The sequence below is a fragment of the Carassius auratus genome, chromosome 24, assembly GCF_003368295.1.
Source record: "Carassius auratus strain Wakin chromosome 24, ASM336829v1, whole genome shotgun sequence".
NCBI lineage: Eukaryota > Metazoa > Chordata > Actinopteri > Cypriniformes > Cyprinidae > Carassius > Carassius auratus.
In genome coordinates, this window is record NC_039266.1 from 8,472,879 (window position 1) to 8,490,685 (window position 17,807).

Consider the following 17,807-nt stretch of genomic DNA (forward strand, 5'->3'; position numbering starts at 1 on the left):
CTTTATTTTAAGGTGTCCTTGTTACACGTTAAATGTACTTACTATTATAGTAATAATGCGTTATGCAAAATTACATTCAAGTATCCCTAAGCCAAACCTAATCCTAACCCTAGCCATACAGTTAGTAATGTAGTCGAACTCAGTACATAAATATGTATAATTACACTGTAAAAAGGCCACTTTAATATTTGTCAACATCAGCCCTGTTTCTTTGCAGAGTTTGTAAGGAATGCAGTGTTAACATTTATATATCTTTGCCTTTTGCTCTGTGGGAAAACCCCCCAAAACTTAAGTAGGTTTCACAATCCACTCTTCCTGTCTCAGGGAGTGTGTGCAGTGCCGAGCGTTTGGCACAGGAGAGAAGAAAGACACTTGTGAGAAAGACTGCAACTACTTTAACCTCATCAAGGTGAAGGACAGAGATAAGCTCCCTCAGCCGGTGCAGGCCTTCCCCCTCATGCACTGCAAGGAGAGAGACGCCAACGACTGCTGGTTCTACTACACCTACGCCGTCAACAACACCGAGAAGGAGGTGCATGTGGTGGAGACTCTAGGTGAGGCTTCGTATCAGTACAGAGAAGAGACATGCTTTAGATATCTGAGTTTGTGTCACTTGTGTTGTTACTTTAGCAGATGAGTGTTATTTTTTTTAAAGGGGTCATATGATGCGGTTTCAAGCTGTTGGTGCCTACAGTATATAAGATCCGTAAAGTTGCAAAGACTAAAGGTCTCGGTGTCAATCATGTTTATACACTGCCTATGAAACTTCGTTCATCATAAAAAAATTCGGATCAGTTTCGAATTTCTGCATTTTCGCATCCATAGCCAGCATTTTGATAAGAAAGGATCACGAAAAAAAAACAACTAAAAAAAACGCATAGGAAGATTTCGTACTCTGTGTGCAAGGACCTTTAAGTCTCAAACCCAAAGAGAGATAGACTCATCCACGCCTTCCTAAAACGTCTCATTCAAACACAACCCCACAAATCTATATATCTGTTTCCAACCAAAGAGTCAAATTAAATTTATGCGCAAAATTGGAATGTTGCTTTAAATATTTGCAAATAAAGCACTGTTTTCATCCAACGATTCGATTTGATGGAGGAATTTCAGTAAATGTGTTTCCATCGTAGTTTATGCAAATGTTTTCTTATTGGATAAAAAGTGTATCCTAATCAAATATCCTAAAATGTATGCGCATCTTGTAGTTTCCATTCAGCGTTTTTTATGCGATATTCCGAAATGCACATAAAAATAGGTAGATGGAAACATAGCTACTGTGTGGGAAGATTTGCATAACTCCGCCCCCAAATGTTTATCAAAGAAAGAAGGCTTAACTTTTATTCTCGCTGTAGTATTGTTGTCGTGGAGATGATGTGTGTTTCCAAATATGGTAATGGGCGTAACATTTCCGTCACAGGCTTGAGGTATTCAGCCAATCACAACGCACTTGATAGCTGGCCAATCAGAGCACACCTTGCTTTTCAGAACGTTGAGCCTTGTAAAAGTCAATGTGTTTCAGAAGCAGAAACAATAATGTACAGTATGTGGAAAATAAAGTGTTTTTGTACCTTAAACCACATAAACGCATTGCATTACACCACATACCCAACACAATGTTTTTTTAGCATCATCATATGACCCCTTTACTGAAGTGAGGTGTGCTTGTTTTGGCAGAGTGCCCGGCGGGTCCTGACATCATTCCCATCGTAGCGGGCGTGGTCACAGGCATCGTTCTGATTGGTCTAGCTCTGCTGCTGATCTGGAAGCTGCTCATGATCATTCACGACCGCCGCGAGTTCGCCAAGTTTGAGAAGGAGAAGATGAACGCCAAGTGGGACACGGTATGAAAAAAATTGAAATAAATTAAACTGGACCAATAAATATTTTATTTGAGCTTGTGCTTTAAAACTTTCCAAAATTCCAGGATTGTTTCATCAGAAGTGTGGTTTTCCTCTTTACGAGTGCTGCGTCTGGATTTTAGATCAGATGTGGAAGTAAAGCGAAGGCTTCTGGAGTTTCAGGGCCTGGTTTTTCTGGGTGTGTCGTGGGTCAGTCAGGAGGATGCTCTGCTGCCCTCTGCTGGCTCACTTTCTGAGCAGATCTGTGAAAAAGAAGTGCACTTAATTGTACTGCACGAGCACTGATAACAGAATTAAACTAAAATTGACAAATGGCAAATGGTCCAGCCAAGATCGAATGCAGGATGGTCTTCACAAAGGATCCAGGTCTCTTAAATATCCAGTTTGTGAATGAGAACAGGTGGATCCTATTAACCTTTAAAAACAGAACCATAACACTCTACTTCAGTTCTCAAAAGAATGTATTTTTAGTTCACATAATTAAATTGTATTTAAGTAAAAGACACACAGAGACACTTTCATGACTGTTTAACACACTTTTGTAATCATGTCAAATAATGCACGATTTAAGTACATTTTAAATTATTGATTTAAACATCTTTTTGTCATGCTTTTACACTTGATTTTACAAATATATTAAAACACACAATATTCATGTTTCATTGCAGTATTTTAGTTCACCATTAATGTTTGTACACGTTTAACCATATTTCAAAGGCAACAGATGTAATTATGAAATTGCAAATAAAGATGTAAAAACTTACTCTTAAGTTCAGCTAAATGCATGTAATATACATTTAATCTGTAATACATACCGTTCATTTCAGAATTAAGTTAATCAAAGTGGAAACCTTTTATTCCATCTTCATTTAAACTCCATATGCATGCTTTGGTTCATTTTCCCTTGATGTTGATGACATCTTCTTCCCATCACTCTCAGACCTCCATCCTTTTATTCTCTCAATGTGTTGTCATGATTTCAGCTCTTCTGTTTCTTCATCTGTCTCTTCATCTGTTTCTTCATCTGTTGTCTGTCCCTGTCCACTCTCAGACAGACAATCCAATTTACAAGAGCCCTATTAATAAATTCAAGAACCCAATCTATGGACGTAAAGCTGTGGCTCTCTAAGTTTGTAAACCTCTCCTCTCTCTGCATGGCCTTTTTTCAGAAAGTGTTGTTTCAGTGTGTGTGTTTCTGTACCTGACCACCATTTGTTATATATTCCATCCTTGAAACTAAATATTGATATATTTATTAATTGAAGTGTTCGTTATAACTCACCAATCGGCTACAGCATGTGCATCTGACAGTGCTGTGTCATATCGAACGAGCGTTTCACATAACATTTTGGTTTTCTTCATTGGATATTAATATGTTCATCAAAATATATATGAGTAATGTACAGCTGCATGTGTGTTTTTGGGACTTTCTTGGGGTGTAAATGCATTTAGATGACATCATGAAGTTAAACTGGGCTGTATATTTGTTTCTTAGTTTCAAAATCTGATTTTTGTGTGTTTCACAGGGAGAGAACCCCATCTACAAGAGTGCAGTCACAACGGTTATCAACCCCAAATATGAAGGCAAATAATGGACATGGATATCTCACACAGGAATGTTTTGGAAGGGATGGGTTTGCAGATAGCCTCAGTTTTCCTTTGCTTATTTCCTCGTTGTATGTCATTCTATTAGAACAGTATTGTAGGTCTGTAGTCGTGTACATGTACAGTCTGTGTAGTCTTTATATTTACATCAGTTTTCTTCTTTCCAACCCTGTGTACTTTCACACATTCACTCTTTTCAAACTGAACAGATATCTGTGGCTTTGCATCAAGTGCTGCAATGCAAAGGGATCCTTGAGTCCCACCCAAAAATTGCAAAAACTCATCAAATGCCGTTTAAAATCATCTTATGATTTTTGTTTATCATGTTCTTTCTGCATTCAATATTCATGAATAGTCATATATTGGCATAAGAAACTATCTCATCGCTGTATATGTGATTTTATTATTTTTTTATGTGGGGGGGGGGGTGTAAGTTTGGTTTGACATGCTAATAATCTATGCATATTCATTTACTGTCAGACGTATCTATGCCAAAAATGTCTTTGATTTTGGTGTTTGCAACTTATTGCCCGTTTATTGTTGCTCTTAGAGAATCATTATGGCACGTGTCTTGTGTTTAACTGAAAATGTCTGTGTATTTTATGTCATGAAGGATTATTTGTTGAGTTGTTATGTGGCTCTTGATGAGTATCAGTGTATTCAGGTGATATCCTGTAGTTTGTAGCCAAATGTCCTTAAACCGCTCATGAAAACATATTTGAAATCTGTAGGTATGAATAATTGTGCTCATTTCTAATTAGAAATTAGGGTAATTAGAAATGAGCACAATTATTCATACCTACAGATTTCAAATATGTTTTCAGTTAGTAGCTATATTTAAAAACAACAACAACAAAAGATGTTGTAATTTGCATATTTTAAATCAGAGATAAAGCTCTTTGTTGTTAAAACAATTATCTGGAATAATAATAATAATTAGAATGTAGTTTTGTGTTCACATGTTCATATCATATGCTCAAAGGTACAACGACCCATATATTTGTAATTATTTTAACTGAATGTAATCAGGAGAAGCAGGCCTTTAAATCTACAGGAATGCTCAACGTAATTACGGTCAACACCCAATCTACTAGCTTGAGTAGCTTTTTTAATGTGCCTTTTTCTGGTTCTCAATATTGCAATTTTCAATTTATTTATTAAAACAAAATCTAAAAGACTGTGATCATGTCTTTTGTTTAAAAAAAAAAAAGTAGTAGACATCAAATAAGGTTTATTTTAGCATTTTTTTAGGGTTACCGATCGTGTGCTTATAACAATATTAAGAATTATATTACTTTTTTAAAATGTGCTTTTCTGAATTGAATTGTAATAATTGCTATCATTATTATTATTATTAATGTTACTTAATAATAGCATACTATGCCATTTTTGCTCTGTTCATTACATTTTGTATAAGCAGCAGGATGATGTAAGATATAATTAAATTACAGCTTAAGTCTTTATACAGCACATTATTTCCCACATATGCTCGACTGAGGGTTATGGATTTGTTTTTGTTTTTGTTTTTTTATGAATTTTAACATCTTTCCTGACTCATTTGACTGGATTACCAAAAATGTGCATTTATTAAAAATGTTATTAAATAAAAAATCTAAATATCCATATTAATTTCTGAGATTGCCACTCGTTGCACAAAACATGGCACATAAAGAGGTTTAATGACAACAGTGTAACAAATTATCGTTCCATACCATATGTTGTTAACTTATAAATTCTTGTACATGGAAGTAGTACACCAGTACTCCTTTATGAATGTAAATTAAGTGCAGAAACAGACATTAACCAACAGAGGGCAGCAGAAAATAATAAATACAGCTGCTTAGGACCAACTGCAGCCATAGAGAGAGACAGAAACACACTAAATCAGTGAGATGGACTCATTGTACCACTAACCAACTCATTCATAGCACACTGTAGACTACAGAACAATAATTGACAGCTATATAGACAACACACACTAAGCTGCGTCTCAGGATGTGTCCTATATTCATTTCAAGAGGTCATTTCACCAGACCAGCCCCATGTGATCACGAGGAAACCACATGACAGCCAACTGATTAGCTTTATATTAGACACAGCCTCTTACTAATTGTACTAATCTTTAATGAACAAGCACTGGCATGTCAGCAAGTTACTTTTTAATATATAAACATATAGATTTTCCCTACCCATGCACACTGACAACACTACACTTTTATCATATGCCAAATTCTTCCCATGCAAGCAGAATTAGGTTTTGTGTGACACAGCTGCAACAACAAATCACATTTTTACCATCTCACCGAGTAATTGATTTAATCTTTGCTTGTATAGTAGTGATTCATACTAACAACTGAAACAAGTTACGATTATGGTTATCCTGAGGGTAATGCACATCTGACTTGAGATGTTCCTAGGTTAATGGATCTCGCTAAGGATTTATTTGAGGGGAAATATCGGTAACAATTTATAATAACTGCATGCTATTAATCATTAGTTAAGCATTAGGAAACAGTTAATTCATCATTTATAAAGCATTAATAGACATTTATAAGCAGTTTATAAATACAGATATACATGCTTTATACCTGATTTAAGAGTATATCTATAATGTATTTAATAATTGTTTTTTCATACTTTATTAATGATCAATTTATCATTTCTAAATTAAGTATAGCATTATTTACACACCAGTTATTAAGGAGTTGTCAGTGGTTCATAAGATCACTTAGAAATTGTAAGTAAATGATTAATAAACTATTTAAATGTTCATTCATACATCTTTTTATTCAGACATATAGTAATAGTTACTTATAGTGTTAATAAATGGTTTATTAACATGTATTTCTACTGTAATTCTGGGTTAATTCAGGTAGTTATAAAACATATGTAGTTGTTAGTTAACTATTTTTGTGAGCTCATCTAAAGTGAGGACTATTTATGCCTTGTAAAGCTTTTACAAATGAGATTTAAAGGCTGTTAATATTTCTATGTTCTGTATCACTGTGTTTGTTTCCGTTTTTTGTTTAGAAGATAAAACTGAGCCTTTAAATATCCTTTATAAATGCTTTACAAGGCATAACTAGTCCTCACTTTAGATGAGCTCACATAAATAGTTAACTGACCACTACTAAATGCTTTATAACTACCTGAATTTACTACATTTCTTGTGATCTTATGAATCACTGGCAACTCCTAAATAACTGGTTTGTAAATAATGCTATACTTCATTGAGAAATGATAAATTGATCATGAATAAAGTATGAAAATACAATTATTAAACACATTATAGATATGCTTTTAAATCAAGAATAAAGCATTTATATCTGTATTTATAAACTGCTTATTACTGTCTATTAATGCTTTATAAGTTATGAATTATCTGTTTACTAATGCTTAATTATTGATTAATAGTGTGCAGTTATTATAAAGTGTTACTGAAATATCTATTAAGTGCCACTGTGGTCAATAGTGTGAACAAGACTTTGGATCCTCCTGAAGACATATCTCATTCAAATATAGCTAATCTCTCAAAGAACTGACATCTCTGGTGGATGCTTTAACGTTCCTGTTTTCTTCCAAGTCTAATGTTACTATTCTCTGCACTACATCAATCAAAGGAACCTTCTTTTGTTTTGTATGTGTTATCCTTGTCACTTTCCTTATTGTTCATAGATACAACAAATGAAAGAAGACATTTGATTGTAAATAAGTAGCCCTTTATTGGGTGTTTTTAGCAGCAACATATTGCTTTCACAAAATGAAACAATTTACAAATCTCATGTAATCCTTCACTAGCGTTATCTGAGGGGAATATCGAATAAAAGACTTAAGACCTTTGGGTAATTTTGGGATTGTAAGTAATGCCCTTTAAAGTGCAAATGCCCATATTTTCCTAGTTATTTTGAACAGAGATGGTCTCTTGAAATCAGATATAATTTTTCTGAAGTAAACTAGTAAGATTTATTAGTAAAAGAATAGTTAACCCAAAAAAAAAAAAAAAAAAAAAAATCATCTTATTCACCACTTCTATGGAAAAAGCAAGTAGTTCATTATTAAAAGTTTTAAAGTTTACATTAAACAATGTAATGGGACAGACTCTGGACAACCAGCTAAAGAGCTTTTGTAGAAAACACAACATGAATCAACCCAAATAAACATAGTTCAGACCCTTAGGAAACATCAGCTTACTGGTGACGTACAGTAATATAATACATCTCTTCCATGTGATAAATATTATGCTATATGTCATGTAGGCAATTTTTATTTATTTATTACAAAAGTATGGTACAGCTCTGCAAGAAGCAACATTATGCACCAGATGTGTCTCAAAACCTAAGGACCTTCCTTCGACATGCTACTGCCAAAATTGTCACAAGGTTAGAATTAATATTAATATCCATTAATATCAAACCTCGCTCCTGTAAGGCCTCCAGCACACCTGTCCAGAGATTCTTAGTAATCCTGAAGAACTGGTTTAATTAGGTTTACAGCTTCAAACTCAGTGACTGCTCAGCAGAGCTTAGCCTCAACCAGCTTCAGTTCACACCTGCTTAGAAGTTTCTAGTAATCCTGAAGGCTTTGATTGGCTGGATCAGGTGTGTTTGATTAGGGTTGGAGCAAAACCGTGCAGAACTGTGGCCCTCCAGGAATTATGTTTGAGAACACTGAGCTAGACTCTGCAGGGAAGGTGTCCCTTTATGACCAGAATTTGATCTGGCTCCTGGAGGGCCACCTTCCAGCAAAGTTTAGCTCCAACCCAAATTAAAATGAAATCTAAACAAGTTCATCAAGTTCCTTACAAACTTCTAAGCAGGGGCCTGTTTCACAAAGCAGGTTAAGTGAAAACTCTGAGTATGTTAACCTTGAAATGAGGGAAACTCTAGGTTTTCTGTTTCAGAATGGAAGGTTTGTCAAACCCGAGAAAGCAGGATAAGTCGTGCCCGTTTCTGAAAGAGAAGTATCTTATACTCAGACTCAGTTACCATGGTAACTTACTCTATGAACCTAACCTGGTCAGGAGCATGTTTTCTTCAGTAAACCCAGAGTTTCTTTCGGTCTCCTCCCCCTTTTTAAACACTCAATTGATGCACGTTGGAAAAATGCTCTTCTTACTAAGGTTTTTTTTTTTTTTTTCTAGCTTGTAATGCAATTGATCCGGCTTTTGCCGAGCTCGTTCTTCTCACTTTTCCCATCACATGTCACATTAGAATTTATTTTCACTAAAAATGAACAAAATGTTCTAAAAGTGGAAGTAAAGTGCCTAATGAGTGTTTAATAATGATGCAACTATTTATAATTGTAATAAATATAATAATTTATAATCTTGTTAATGTATAACAATACTGAGGTGCAAATGTATCCTCCAGTATAAAGTATTATTAGCATCTAATTATTATTTACACTTAGCCTGTTGCAAAGAACTGCAACTTTTACATGGTAAATAGAATATATCACAATTTTCACTGTACATTTTTTTCTGTAAATAGCATCTAGAGCTACTTGCACTTAGCCTACTGTAAATAGGATCTATCAGTAAGAAAGTATGTTAATCCCACTTAGTGTAAATAGCCACTGCTGTATTTTTCTTACTCTATTGGCAGATAATTTGTAAAATAAGAAAAATGCACTTAAAATATTATTATTAATATGATTATATATATATTTATATATATTTGACCGTGAGATACCATAAAATGATTAGCTATTAGTTCATTAAACTAACATTCTGCCAGTTTTCACCTGTGATATAACACTGAGAAGAATTACATTTGTATTGAGACTGAAGATTGATAATGGCTTTTTATAGTTGTGGTGCACGCGCTTAACTCAGAGTCAGTCAATTTAGAGTTGATTAAACCAACTAATTTCAACTGTTCTGTAACCGAAAACTCAGAGCTTCTCATCTCAGGGTAAGTCAACTAAGAGTTGGTTGAACCTCCTTAGTGACACGGGCCCCAGGTGTGTTGGAGCTAAACTCTGCTGACAGTCTCCCCTAGGAGCAAAGTTTGAGACCCCAGAGTAGGCAGGAACCAGTGTCTCCCAAGTCCCCAAGGGAGACATCCAAAATTGCACTGGTGGTGTGCCTTAAGGAACAATGTAAGAAAACACTGTAGGAGACAGCAAATTAACTCAATAGGTCAGGGGTGTCCAATCCTGCTCCCAGAGGGCCACTTCCCATTAAAGTTTATCTCCAACCCAAATTAAATACATCTGAACAAGATAATCAAGCTTGTCTGCTAATCAGCTCATTAGTAGAGACTCCAAGACTTGAAATGGATGGTCGGATAAAGGAGACATCCAAAATGTCTACTGTTGGTGTGCCTCCAAAAACAGGGTTGGGAAACACTGCAGTAGACAACGAACTGATTCATAAGGTCAGAGGTGACATGTCTGCTCCTGTAGGACCACAGGACAGTGATCCTCCAGAAGCAGTGAGTTGCGCCAGAATTTCAAACTCTTCCTAATCAAAGATCTCTGAATAAACTCATCAGCTTGATAGTAGTGACTACTAGACTTGAAGGGGATGGGTCAGATAAAGGAGACCCCCAAAATGTTTACTGTTTGATTGCCACCAGAAACAGGATTGGAAAACACTGCAGTAGATAACAAGTTGACTCACTAGGTCAGGTGTGACCTATTCTGCACCTGGAGGGCCACTGTCCTGCAGAGTTTAGCTTCAACATGAATTAAACACAAGCTAATCAAGGTCTTTAGTATTACTAGAAATGTCTGGACAGGTGTGTCGGAGCTAAACTCTGCACAACATTGATCCTTCAGGAGCAGGGGTTGACAGAATTTCGGCAGAAGACCAGTGTTTCCCATACTTGTTTGTGAAGACACGGAACACATTTTCAAACTCTTCATAATTACAAATCTAATTCAAACTCATTTGCTTGTTAGTAGGGAGACATTCCAAATGTACTGTCGGTCTGCCTCCAGCAACAGGGTTAGGAAACACTGCAGTAGACAGCAAATTGATTAACTAGGTAAAGAATGTCCAGTCCTTCTCCTGGAAGGCCTCTGTCCTGTAGAGTTTAGCTCCAACCCAATTTAAACACATCTGAACCAACCAATTACAGTCAGGATTACTAGATTACTTTTGGTCAGGTGTGTTGGAGCTAGACTCTGCATGAGTGGCATTCCAGGGCAAAGGGGTCCTTATCAAGTCAGGGGTCACCAGACTCGGCCCTGGAGTGCAGGGGTGCTTCTCAATTCTTATTTGTGCATCCTCTTTCCTTTCCTCACTTCCTTTCCTTGTGTCTTAGCTCCAACCCCTCAGGATGAGAGAAGGACAAGGCTGCATTCCAGTTCACTTTTAGACATGCACTAACAAACTTCCCTATGCACTTGCCCTCGAGGGAATCCCTGCAACCATTTTTGAATTTTTTTATACATATAGAATTCTTCACCAAACTATTTTGTAAGGGGAAACGTGTTAACAGTAAACCAACTCCATAGCATATTCTAAGTGATGAAGGGCTTAGGATGTTCCAATTCAGCCCATTCCATTCAGCCGGTAGTGGGTACTCGTGCAACGTAATCAATGATGTTCATCCGAGTAATGAGCTGGAAGGAAGTTAGCGAGTGAAGGTTATAACAAAAGTGAACTGGAACGCAGCCAAAGTCATAGGATGGAGGATGAAGGAGCAAGAAAAAGAGGAGTTTTAGCGTCAACCCTAACCTGAACAAGCTAATCAAGGTCTTACTAGGTATACTTGAAACTTCCAGGCAGGTGTATTGAGGCAAATTTGGATCAAGTTTGGTGACCCCTGGACTAAGCACCCCAGTACCATGTTTTGAGACATATCCACCTTGTTGCATCTCATCAGGCAGTCATAGGAATACAAAAAGTATAAACATCTGTTTTTCTAAGAGGTCGACCCCTCTGGCGTCCCCAACCTGTCCCCTCAGTAGAAAGCAGGTATAGTGTGTTCGATAACACAGCGTCTGCAGTGCTGTCGGACCAGTCGAAGTGCCTCAGGTGGCACCTCACACTCCTGTACATTAAGTAATTGCAGCTCGGGACATCCCACTGCTAGCGCCATGAGCCCTCTCCCTGTCAAACTCTCACAGCCCCTCAGACTCAGCCTTCGTAGCCCTTCACAACAGCGTGCTAACACCTCCAACCCGGCGTCTGACACCAGCGGGCAGCGGCCAACATCTATAGACCGCAATCTGGAGCAGTTGCGAGCTAAGTGGCTCAAACCTTGGTCTGTTAGCCCCTCGCATCCCCGCGCGTTCAGGTAGCGGAGCCGCGGACAGTAACGTGCTACATAACGCAGTCCAACGTCTGTTATGCGCATACAATGCGCCACACTCAGATAGCGTAAACGGCCCTCAAGGCGAGCGACCTCACGTAAGCCAAAGTCTCCAATCAGAGGGCAGTCGCTAAGGCTAAGCTCACGTAAAGCAGTGCAGTGCAGTGCTAGCTGTCGCAGGGCCTCGTCTGTTAGCCGGCTGCAGCGCCGCAGGTAGAGGTGTGTGAGACGCGGACAATGAAATGCAATGGTCCTCAAGCCTTTATCCTCCAGTGATACACAGTCTGTCATGTCCAGGTGCTGCAGGCCGATCTGCTGTCCATGTAGAGGTGTGAGCTGTAGAGTCGCCTCCTCTGTCAAGCTGATACAGGTCACTTTAGGGCAGCCTTAAGAAATGGAAAGAGATATTATCATAACTAGAACAATTAAAAGGATAGGTCACCCAAAAATGAAAATTCTGTCATTAATTATTTGTCCTCATGTCGTTCCAAACATGTAAGAACTTTGTTCATCTTTCGAACACAAATCAAGATATTATTGCTGAATTCCATATGCAATGAGAAAGCCTTGCTTGACGACTAAAATAGGTTTATATAAAGTTCAGAGTAGCGACAGATATTTTCTTCCATATTGTGACATACTGTGTATTAAAGTGAAATGGAATATCGAAACGTAATAAACGTATGGCAGGGACTTGGTTCCGTATATAAATTTTTAATTGGATGACAGCAGAACTGAATGGAATTTTGCAGTTGATCGTAAGAAAGGGGCGGGCTTTAGACACACAAAATGACTAGACTCCGACATACAACAATTTTTTATTAAAAAAATAAATAAATAAATAAACGAATTAAAATAAAATCCATTTCACGTCGACTTTAAAGATAATGGACATACGGTAAAATAAATAAGTGGGGACTTCTGATTGCTGAGATTTCTGAGCAGCACCTATACTTACTTGACAGCAACCCATCAAAATAAAAGCTTGCTGATTTTTTGTTTGAAAATGTTGAAAATTCATAAGAAAAGTATTTTTAAGTCTACTATATATATATATATTAATACTCCCTTTTTATTTTAAAATATAATATTATTATTTTGTTTATTATTTATTTATTTTTAAAAAACTAACTAAATAAATGTAATATTACCATCACTATTATTAATTAATTTGTATAGTTATATTTAATGGGTCACAAAATGGCAATGTAAAGACCAAACCCAATCTCCAGGTGCTCCATGCTGAAAAACTTATGTGCACACCTGGTTATTATGCTAAATTAATACAAATTATAACTATAAGCTGTGTTCTGGCCACTGTACAGTTTACACTATGTTCTGTCCACATAACTGTTATGACCTTTTAAAACAGGGGGCCATTATTTACTCTTCCTGTCTTATATAAAAGCCGTCAGACCATTTCTTGTTTTTTTAGATGTCTTTAAGCATATGTCTGAGCTTCAGTTCCTGTTGTTTTGATCCTTGTTCAAGCAATAAATCAAGATCTTGTACTGGAACTGCAAAGACCGCTGAGAAAAAAGGAAATGTCTCATGGGAAACAGGAAAACAGTCTAATAAAATTACTTTAAAATTCTGAAATTTAGAGTCTACATCAGGTTTCAAATCGAGGTGAATGAATGTAATACAGTGAATATAGGCCAAATAAAATAGGACAAAACAGAGAAAAATAATAAAGAAATAAACCCCAGAAATATAATATGGAACAAAAAGCAGCCAGTATCTGTTTTTACTCCTATTACAGTTATACTACCTGCTTTTAAAAGTAAATGTAACCTCAAGAAATTTAGGATATTTTTGCAACAAACGGTGTATTGCTTGTGGAAAGCAGAATGCATGCTGTGCCCTCTACATGATGAATAACTGTACAGTACAATGTGTGACTCGCACAATGAACTCAGCAGACAGACTCTTGCTCTTTGTTTGAGGTTAGCAGTCCATCTTTCAAAACTGAGCAGAGCTTCCTCCAGAGAAAGACTGGCAGCGATTCCTGGATCGCATAATGTTTTTCCCAGCCTTCCCAGAAAAACTTTACCACATTGAATCACTCCCTGAATAAATCCACAACCAAACATGGCTTTCTGATGCTTAATGGCAGCTAATTAATCACAAGAGCTCTTGAAAGTAATCAAGAGACAACATGTTTTACTCGTTGACCATGTAATGGATGTGCCATGCCAATGCATATGAGAAATAAACACGATAATACTTGAAATTAAAAGAAAATACATTTCATGCATACCTACAACAATGCATTGCATGAAGAAAGTTGTTTCCATAACCCAAAGTGATTATAAAATAGGCTTAATTTTCTTGCAAAATATAATTTCTAATTTTCTCTTTTCAACTGAAGTGAGATATTTTTCTCTTAGCATATATTCTCTACCGATTATTATTAAGAATATTCAGAAACCATGCATATTTCACCACAAAATTAAAAGGCAAAAATGAATTTCAATAAAAAAAAAAATAATTCCCCAATTCTCATTACCATAATGTAAATTCCCAGCTGAAAAGCAACCCCTTTTCAAAACCATTATCATTTATTGATGTGCATACATTACATATTACTTAATATATAATGTATAATGAATACTTACATAACAGATAAACATTTTTCACTAAGAGAATTAAAATAAATTGTCATAAAATGTAATTATATAGTAATATAAAAATGTTTTTTTTTTTGTTTTTTAATTGGAATAAAATATTTCTTATCACATATTCTGGCCACATGTCATGAGACTCACCCAAGGAAATATTCAGAGGTCATGTTTCAACCCCCCACCCCCCCCCCCAAAAAAAAAAAAAATAAAATAATAAAAAATAATATATTTTTATAATAATTATTTAATCATGCATTTTATTTAATGATGTTTTTTTGTTTGTTTTTTTTAGATCCTAAAATATGCATTATTTTCTCCCAATTAAATTTTTTCAACTAGAGGGCTAGCAGCTGGAGCCTGTTCTTGACAGGTTTCATGAGATTCACCCAACTGGCCTCACCCACTGCAAAGTCTGTCAATATTACCTGACACGTCTAGATGTTCCAGATTGGGACACTGGGAAACCACATCAAACACTGCTTCGTTGGACACATTATAGCAGCCCGCAACCTCCAAACGCCGCAGCTCTGGACAGCACTGAGCGACCACACGCAGCCCTCGATCAGACAGTCTCCGGCAGCCGCTGACCACCACCGTCTCCAGGGTCAGACACACGTTGGGAGTGTCCTGACACAAGCGATGGGTGAGCACTTTGAGGGCTCGGTCAGCGCTCAGCAGCTCTCCGGTCAGACGGATGGTGCTCCAGAGCCGCGGGTCCCAGGCCAGGTTATACCAGCGGCGGCTCACTCGAGCGCAGCGGCACAGCTGAGGGGTGCACAGGTAAGACAGCACCTGTAATAACACGGGGTCGGGCAGGGCGTCGATGAGGGCGCTGGGGGGGACTCTGGAAGGATGTGAGCGAGATCCTGGAGGCGCGTGTACCAGCGCCACTGTTTCGCCAGTGACGGTAAAAGACGTGGACGAGGTTTCATGGCCGTTTGGGACTGTTTGAGGAGGGTTTGGCTTCAGAATGAGAGCGGGACTGGGAGTGCTAAGCGTCCTCATGCTCGGGTCCGAATCTGAAAGAAAAAGAACAATCACGTCTCTTTATTTCAGTTACGCTACCTGTCGAAAATTTTTGAACAGTACGATTTTTGATGTTTTCTCACCAAGCCTGCACTTATTTGATCCAAAATACAGCAAAAGCAGTAATATTGTGAAATATTTTTACTATTTGAAATAGCTGCTTTATATTTGAAAATATTGTAAAGTGTAATTTATTTCTGTGATGCTCCGCTGTATTTTCAGCATCATTCCTCCAGTCTTCAGTGTCACATGATCTTCAGAAATCATGAAAATATGATGATTTACTGCTCAACAAACATCTATTATTATAATTATTATCATTATTATTTAAAACAGTTGAATATTTAAAAAAATACTCAGCTGTTGTCAACATAATAATATGATTATAATGATGATGATGATTTTGCGCAGCAAATCAGAATATTAGAATGATTTCTGAAGATCATGTGAATTAATGATGTAAAAATTCAGCTTTGAAATAAGTTAATTACTTTTGAAAATATTTAAATATTAAATATATATAATATTATAATATTATAATATTAAATATATTTAATTCTGTAATGTGCAGCTGAATTTTCAGCACCATTACATTAACATGTATTATTATTATTATTATTATTTAAAACAGTTGAGTATTTAAAAAATACTCAGGTTTTTTAAACATAATACAATTATTATTATAATGATGATGATGTTTTTGCGCAGCAAATCAGAATATTAGAATTATTTCTGAAGGATCATTTGAAATAATGATGTTAAAAATTCAGCTTTGAAATAAGTTAATCAATTACATTTGAAAATATATTCACATATAAAACAGTTAATTTTAATAGTGAAAATATTCACAATATTACTGCTTATTTTGGATCAAATACAAACAGGCTTGGAGAGCAGAAAATAACTTAAAAATTTTTATCTTTAATGATAATGAAAACACATTTGACTCTCACTATGATCAATGAGATTAAAATCTAAAGCAAATGCATATCAGATTTGAGAACGACCGAAGTATTCTCACATGACAATTTCTATCGAATGCTGTCTTATACTCAAAATAAAGATTGAAATGAATGTAACATTGGTAAAAGAGATTGTGATGATGCATTAAATGTGTAGAAGCTCAAAGGATCTGAAACATGGAAGCCATCAGCTGGTTTGAGAAACATGTTTAGCACAAACGGTGTTAACTCAAGCGACGCTCTCGGGCTCTTTGTTCTCAAAACTGTTTCTGATGTCTCGTTATTGGACGCTGATAAAAGTGTCAAGTTTATCTCAGATGCACTTGAAGTGCTCGCCACGCTTGAGTCTGCATTAATGGTGAAGCTTTCATTCTTCGCAGATGTTTGACTGATTTGGAAAAGATGAAGAGGGAGTCTGGGTGGCACAGTGGATAGGGTTATTGTTTTCTATCTGACCCAAACTAGCTCGTGACTGGCTGAAAAGTATTAGCTCAAAATGCTGTCCTGGGTTTGATTCCTAATGTTAGACTCAACGTGCTGTAATTGTTTTGTATAAAACATCTGCAAAGATTTAAGGTATCCCACAATGCATTGCACTCGACTTCACCTTGCATGTCCAGTGTGACACATGTTCCTCTCAAAACCAACATCAACCACAATTTTTAACATTTTTTGACTTGACATTCCACACTGATTATGCATAATGATTGTTTTTTACTTACAGATGCTAATTAGACGCCTGACTAATTTAAGTTTACCCATACTGAGATGACATCACATGATGAACATGACGAGGTCATGTGACAAAAGTGCAGTTCACCCAGAATTCATTCTTTCTTTAAACACAAAAGAAGGTTCTGAAGAATTCTGGTCATCAAAGGGTTGACGGTAGCCATTGACATCCATACAAACCATATTATGGAAGTATATGGTTACCGTCAGCTTGGTTTGGTTATCAACATTGTTCAAAATATATTCTTTTATGTTCAACAGAAGAAAGAAATACATTTCAAAAATACAAAAAAAAACCAAAAAAACATGAAGGTAAATGAGTAAATTATGACAAAATTTGCATTTTTGGTTGAATTAACCATTAAACGCTGTTCAATAGAAATTCATGCAATGGGGAAAGTGACTAATGCATCACACACACACACACACACACACATATATAAATTAAAAGCCACCACTGACTTACAATTAATTACAATCTTTTCTCCTTAGGTCAGTGTGGGGCTGAACAGTTTTACTGTGTAGATTTCCGTTTATGAGCCAGTCATGAACTGAAAGATAATGAGGAGAAATATTAAGGGGGAAAACGTTTATATTAAGCTCTTGTCTTCCCTCGCTCTCTATTTCACGTCCTTGTCAAGCCTCCTCCACAAAAATGAGCACAAACGCTGAAAGAAATGGGAGCAAAACATTTCCTAAGGCTGTCTTTAGGAGTCATGGATTCCCGTCCCTAAA

General features: G+C 36.5%; 2 protein-coding genes across 4 annotated transcripts in view; one reads left to right on the forward strand and one right to left on the reverse strand.

Annotated features, from left to right (window-relative positions):
• The window catches only part of LOC113042228 (integrin beta-1-like), a 36,676-nt gene extending 31,586 nt beyond the window's left edge, over nt 1-5,090 (forward strand). Inside the window, exons 14-17 of one of the 2 annotated variants that reach the window (XM_026200889.1) lie at nt 325-554; nt 1,678-1,844; nt 2,914-2,991; nt 3,389-5,090. In XM_026200889.1, the coding sequence (XP_026056674.1) occupies nt 325-554; nt 1,678-1,844; nt 2,914-2,991 (475 nt within the window). In that variant the 3' untranslated portion in view covers nt 3,389-5,090. The remainder of the gene's footprint in view (nt 1-324; nt 555-1,677; nt 1,845-2,913; nt 2,992-3,388) is intronic. The other variant, XM_026200890.1, reaches the window with a different exon arrangement.
• A 4,263-nt stretch (nt 5,091-9,353) lies between these two features.
• LOC113042230 (F-box/LRR-repeat protein 7) overlaps nt 9,354-17,807 on the reverse strand; it is a 40,409-nt gene continuing 31,955 nt past the window's right edge. For both annotated transcript variants that reach the window (XM_026200892.1, XM_026200891.1), the window contains 2 exons: nt 14,778-15,371; nt 9,354-12,114 (listed from right to left, as the gene is read on the reverse strand). In XM_026200892.1, the coding sequence (XP_026056677.1) occupies nt 11,378-12,114; nt 14,778-15,371 (1,331 nt within the window). In that variant the 3' untranslated portion in view covers nt 9,354-11,377. The remainder of the gene's footprint in view (nt 12,115-14,777; nt 15,372-17,807) is intronic.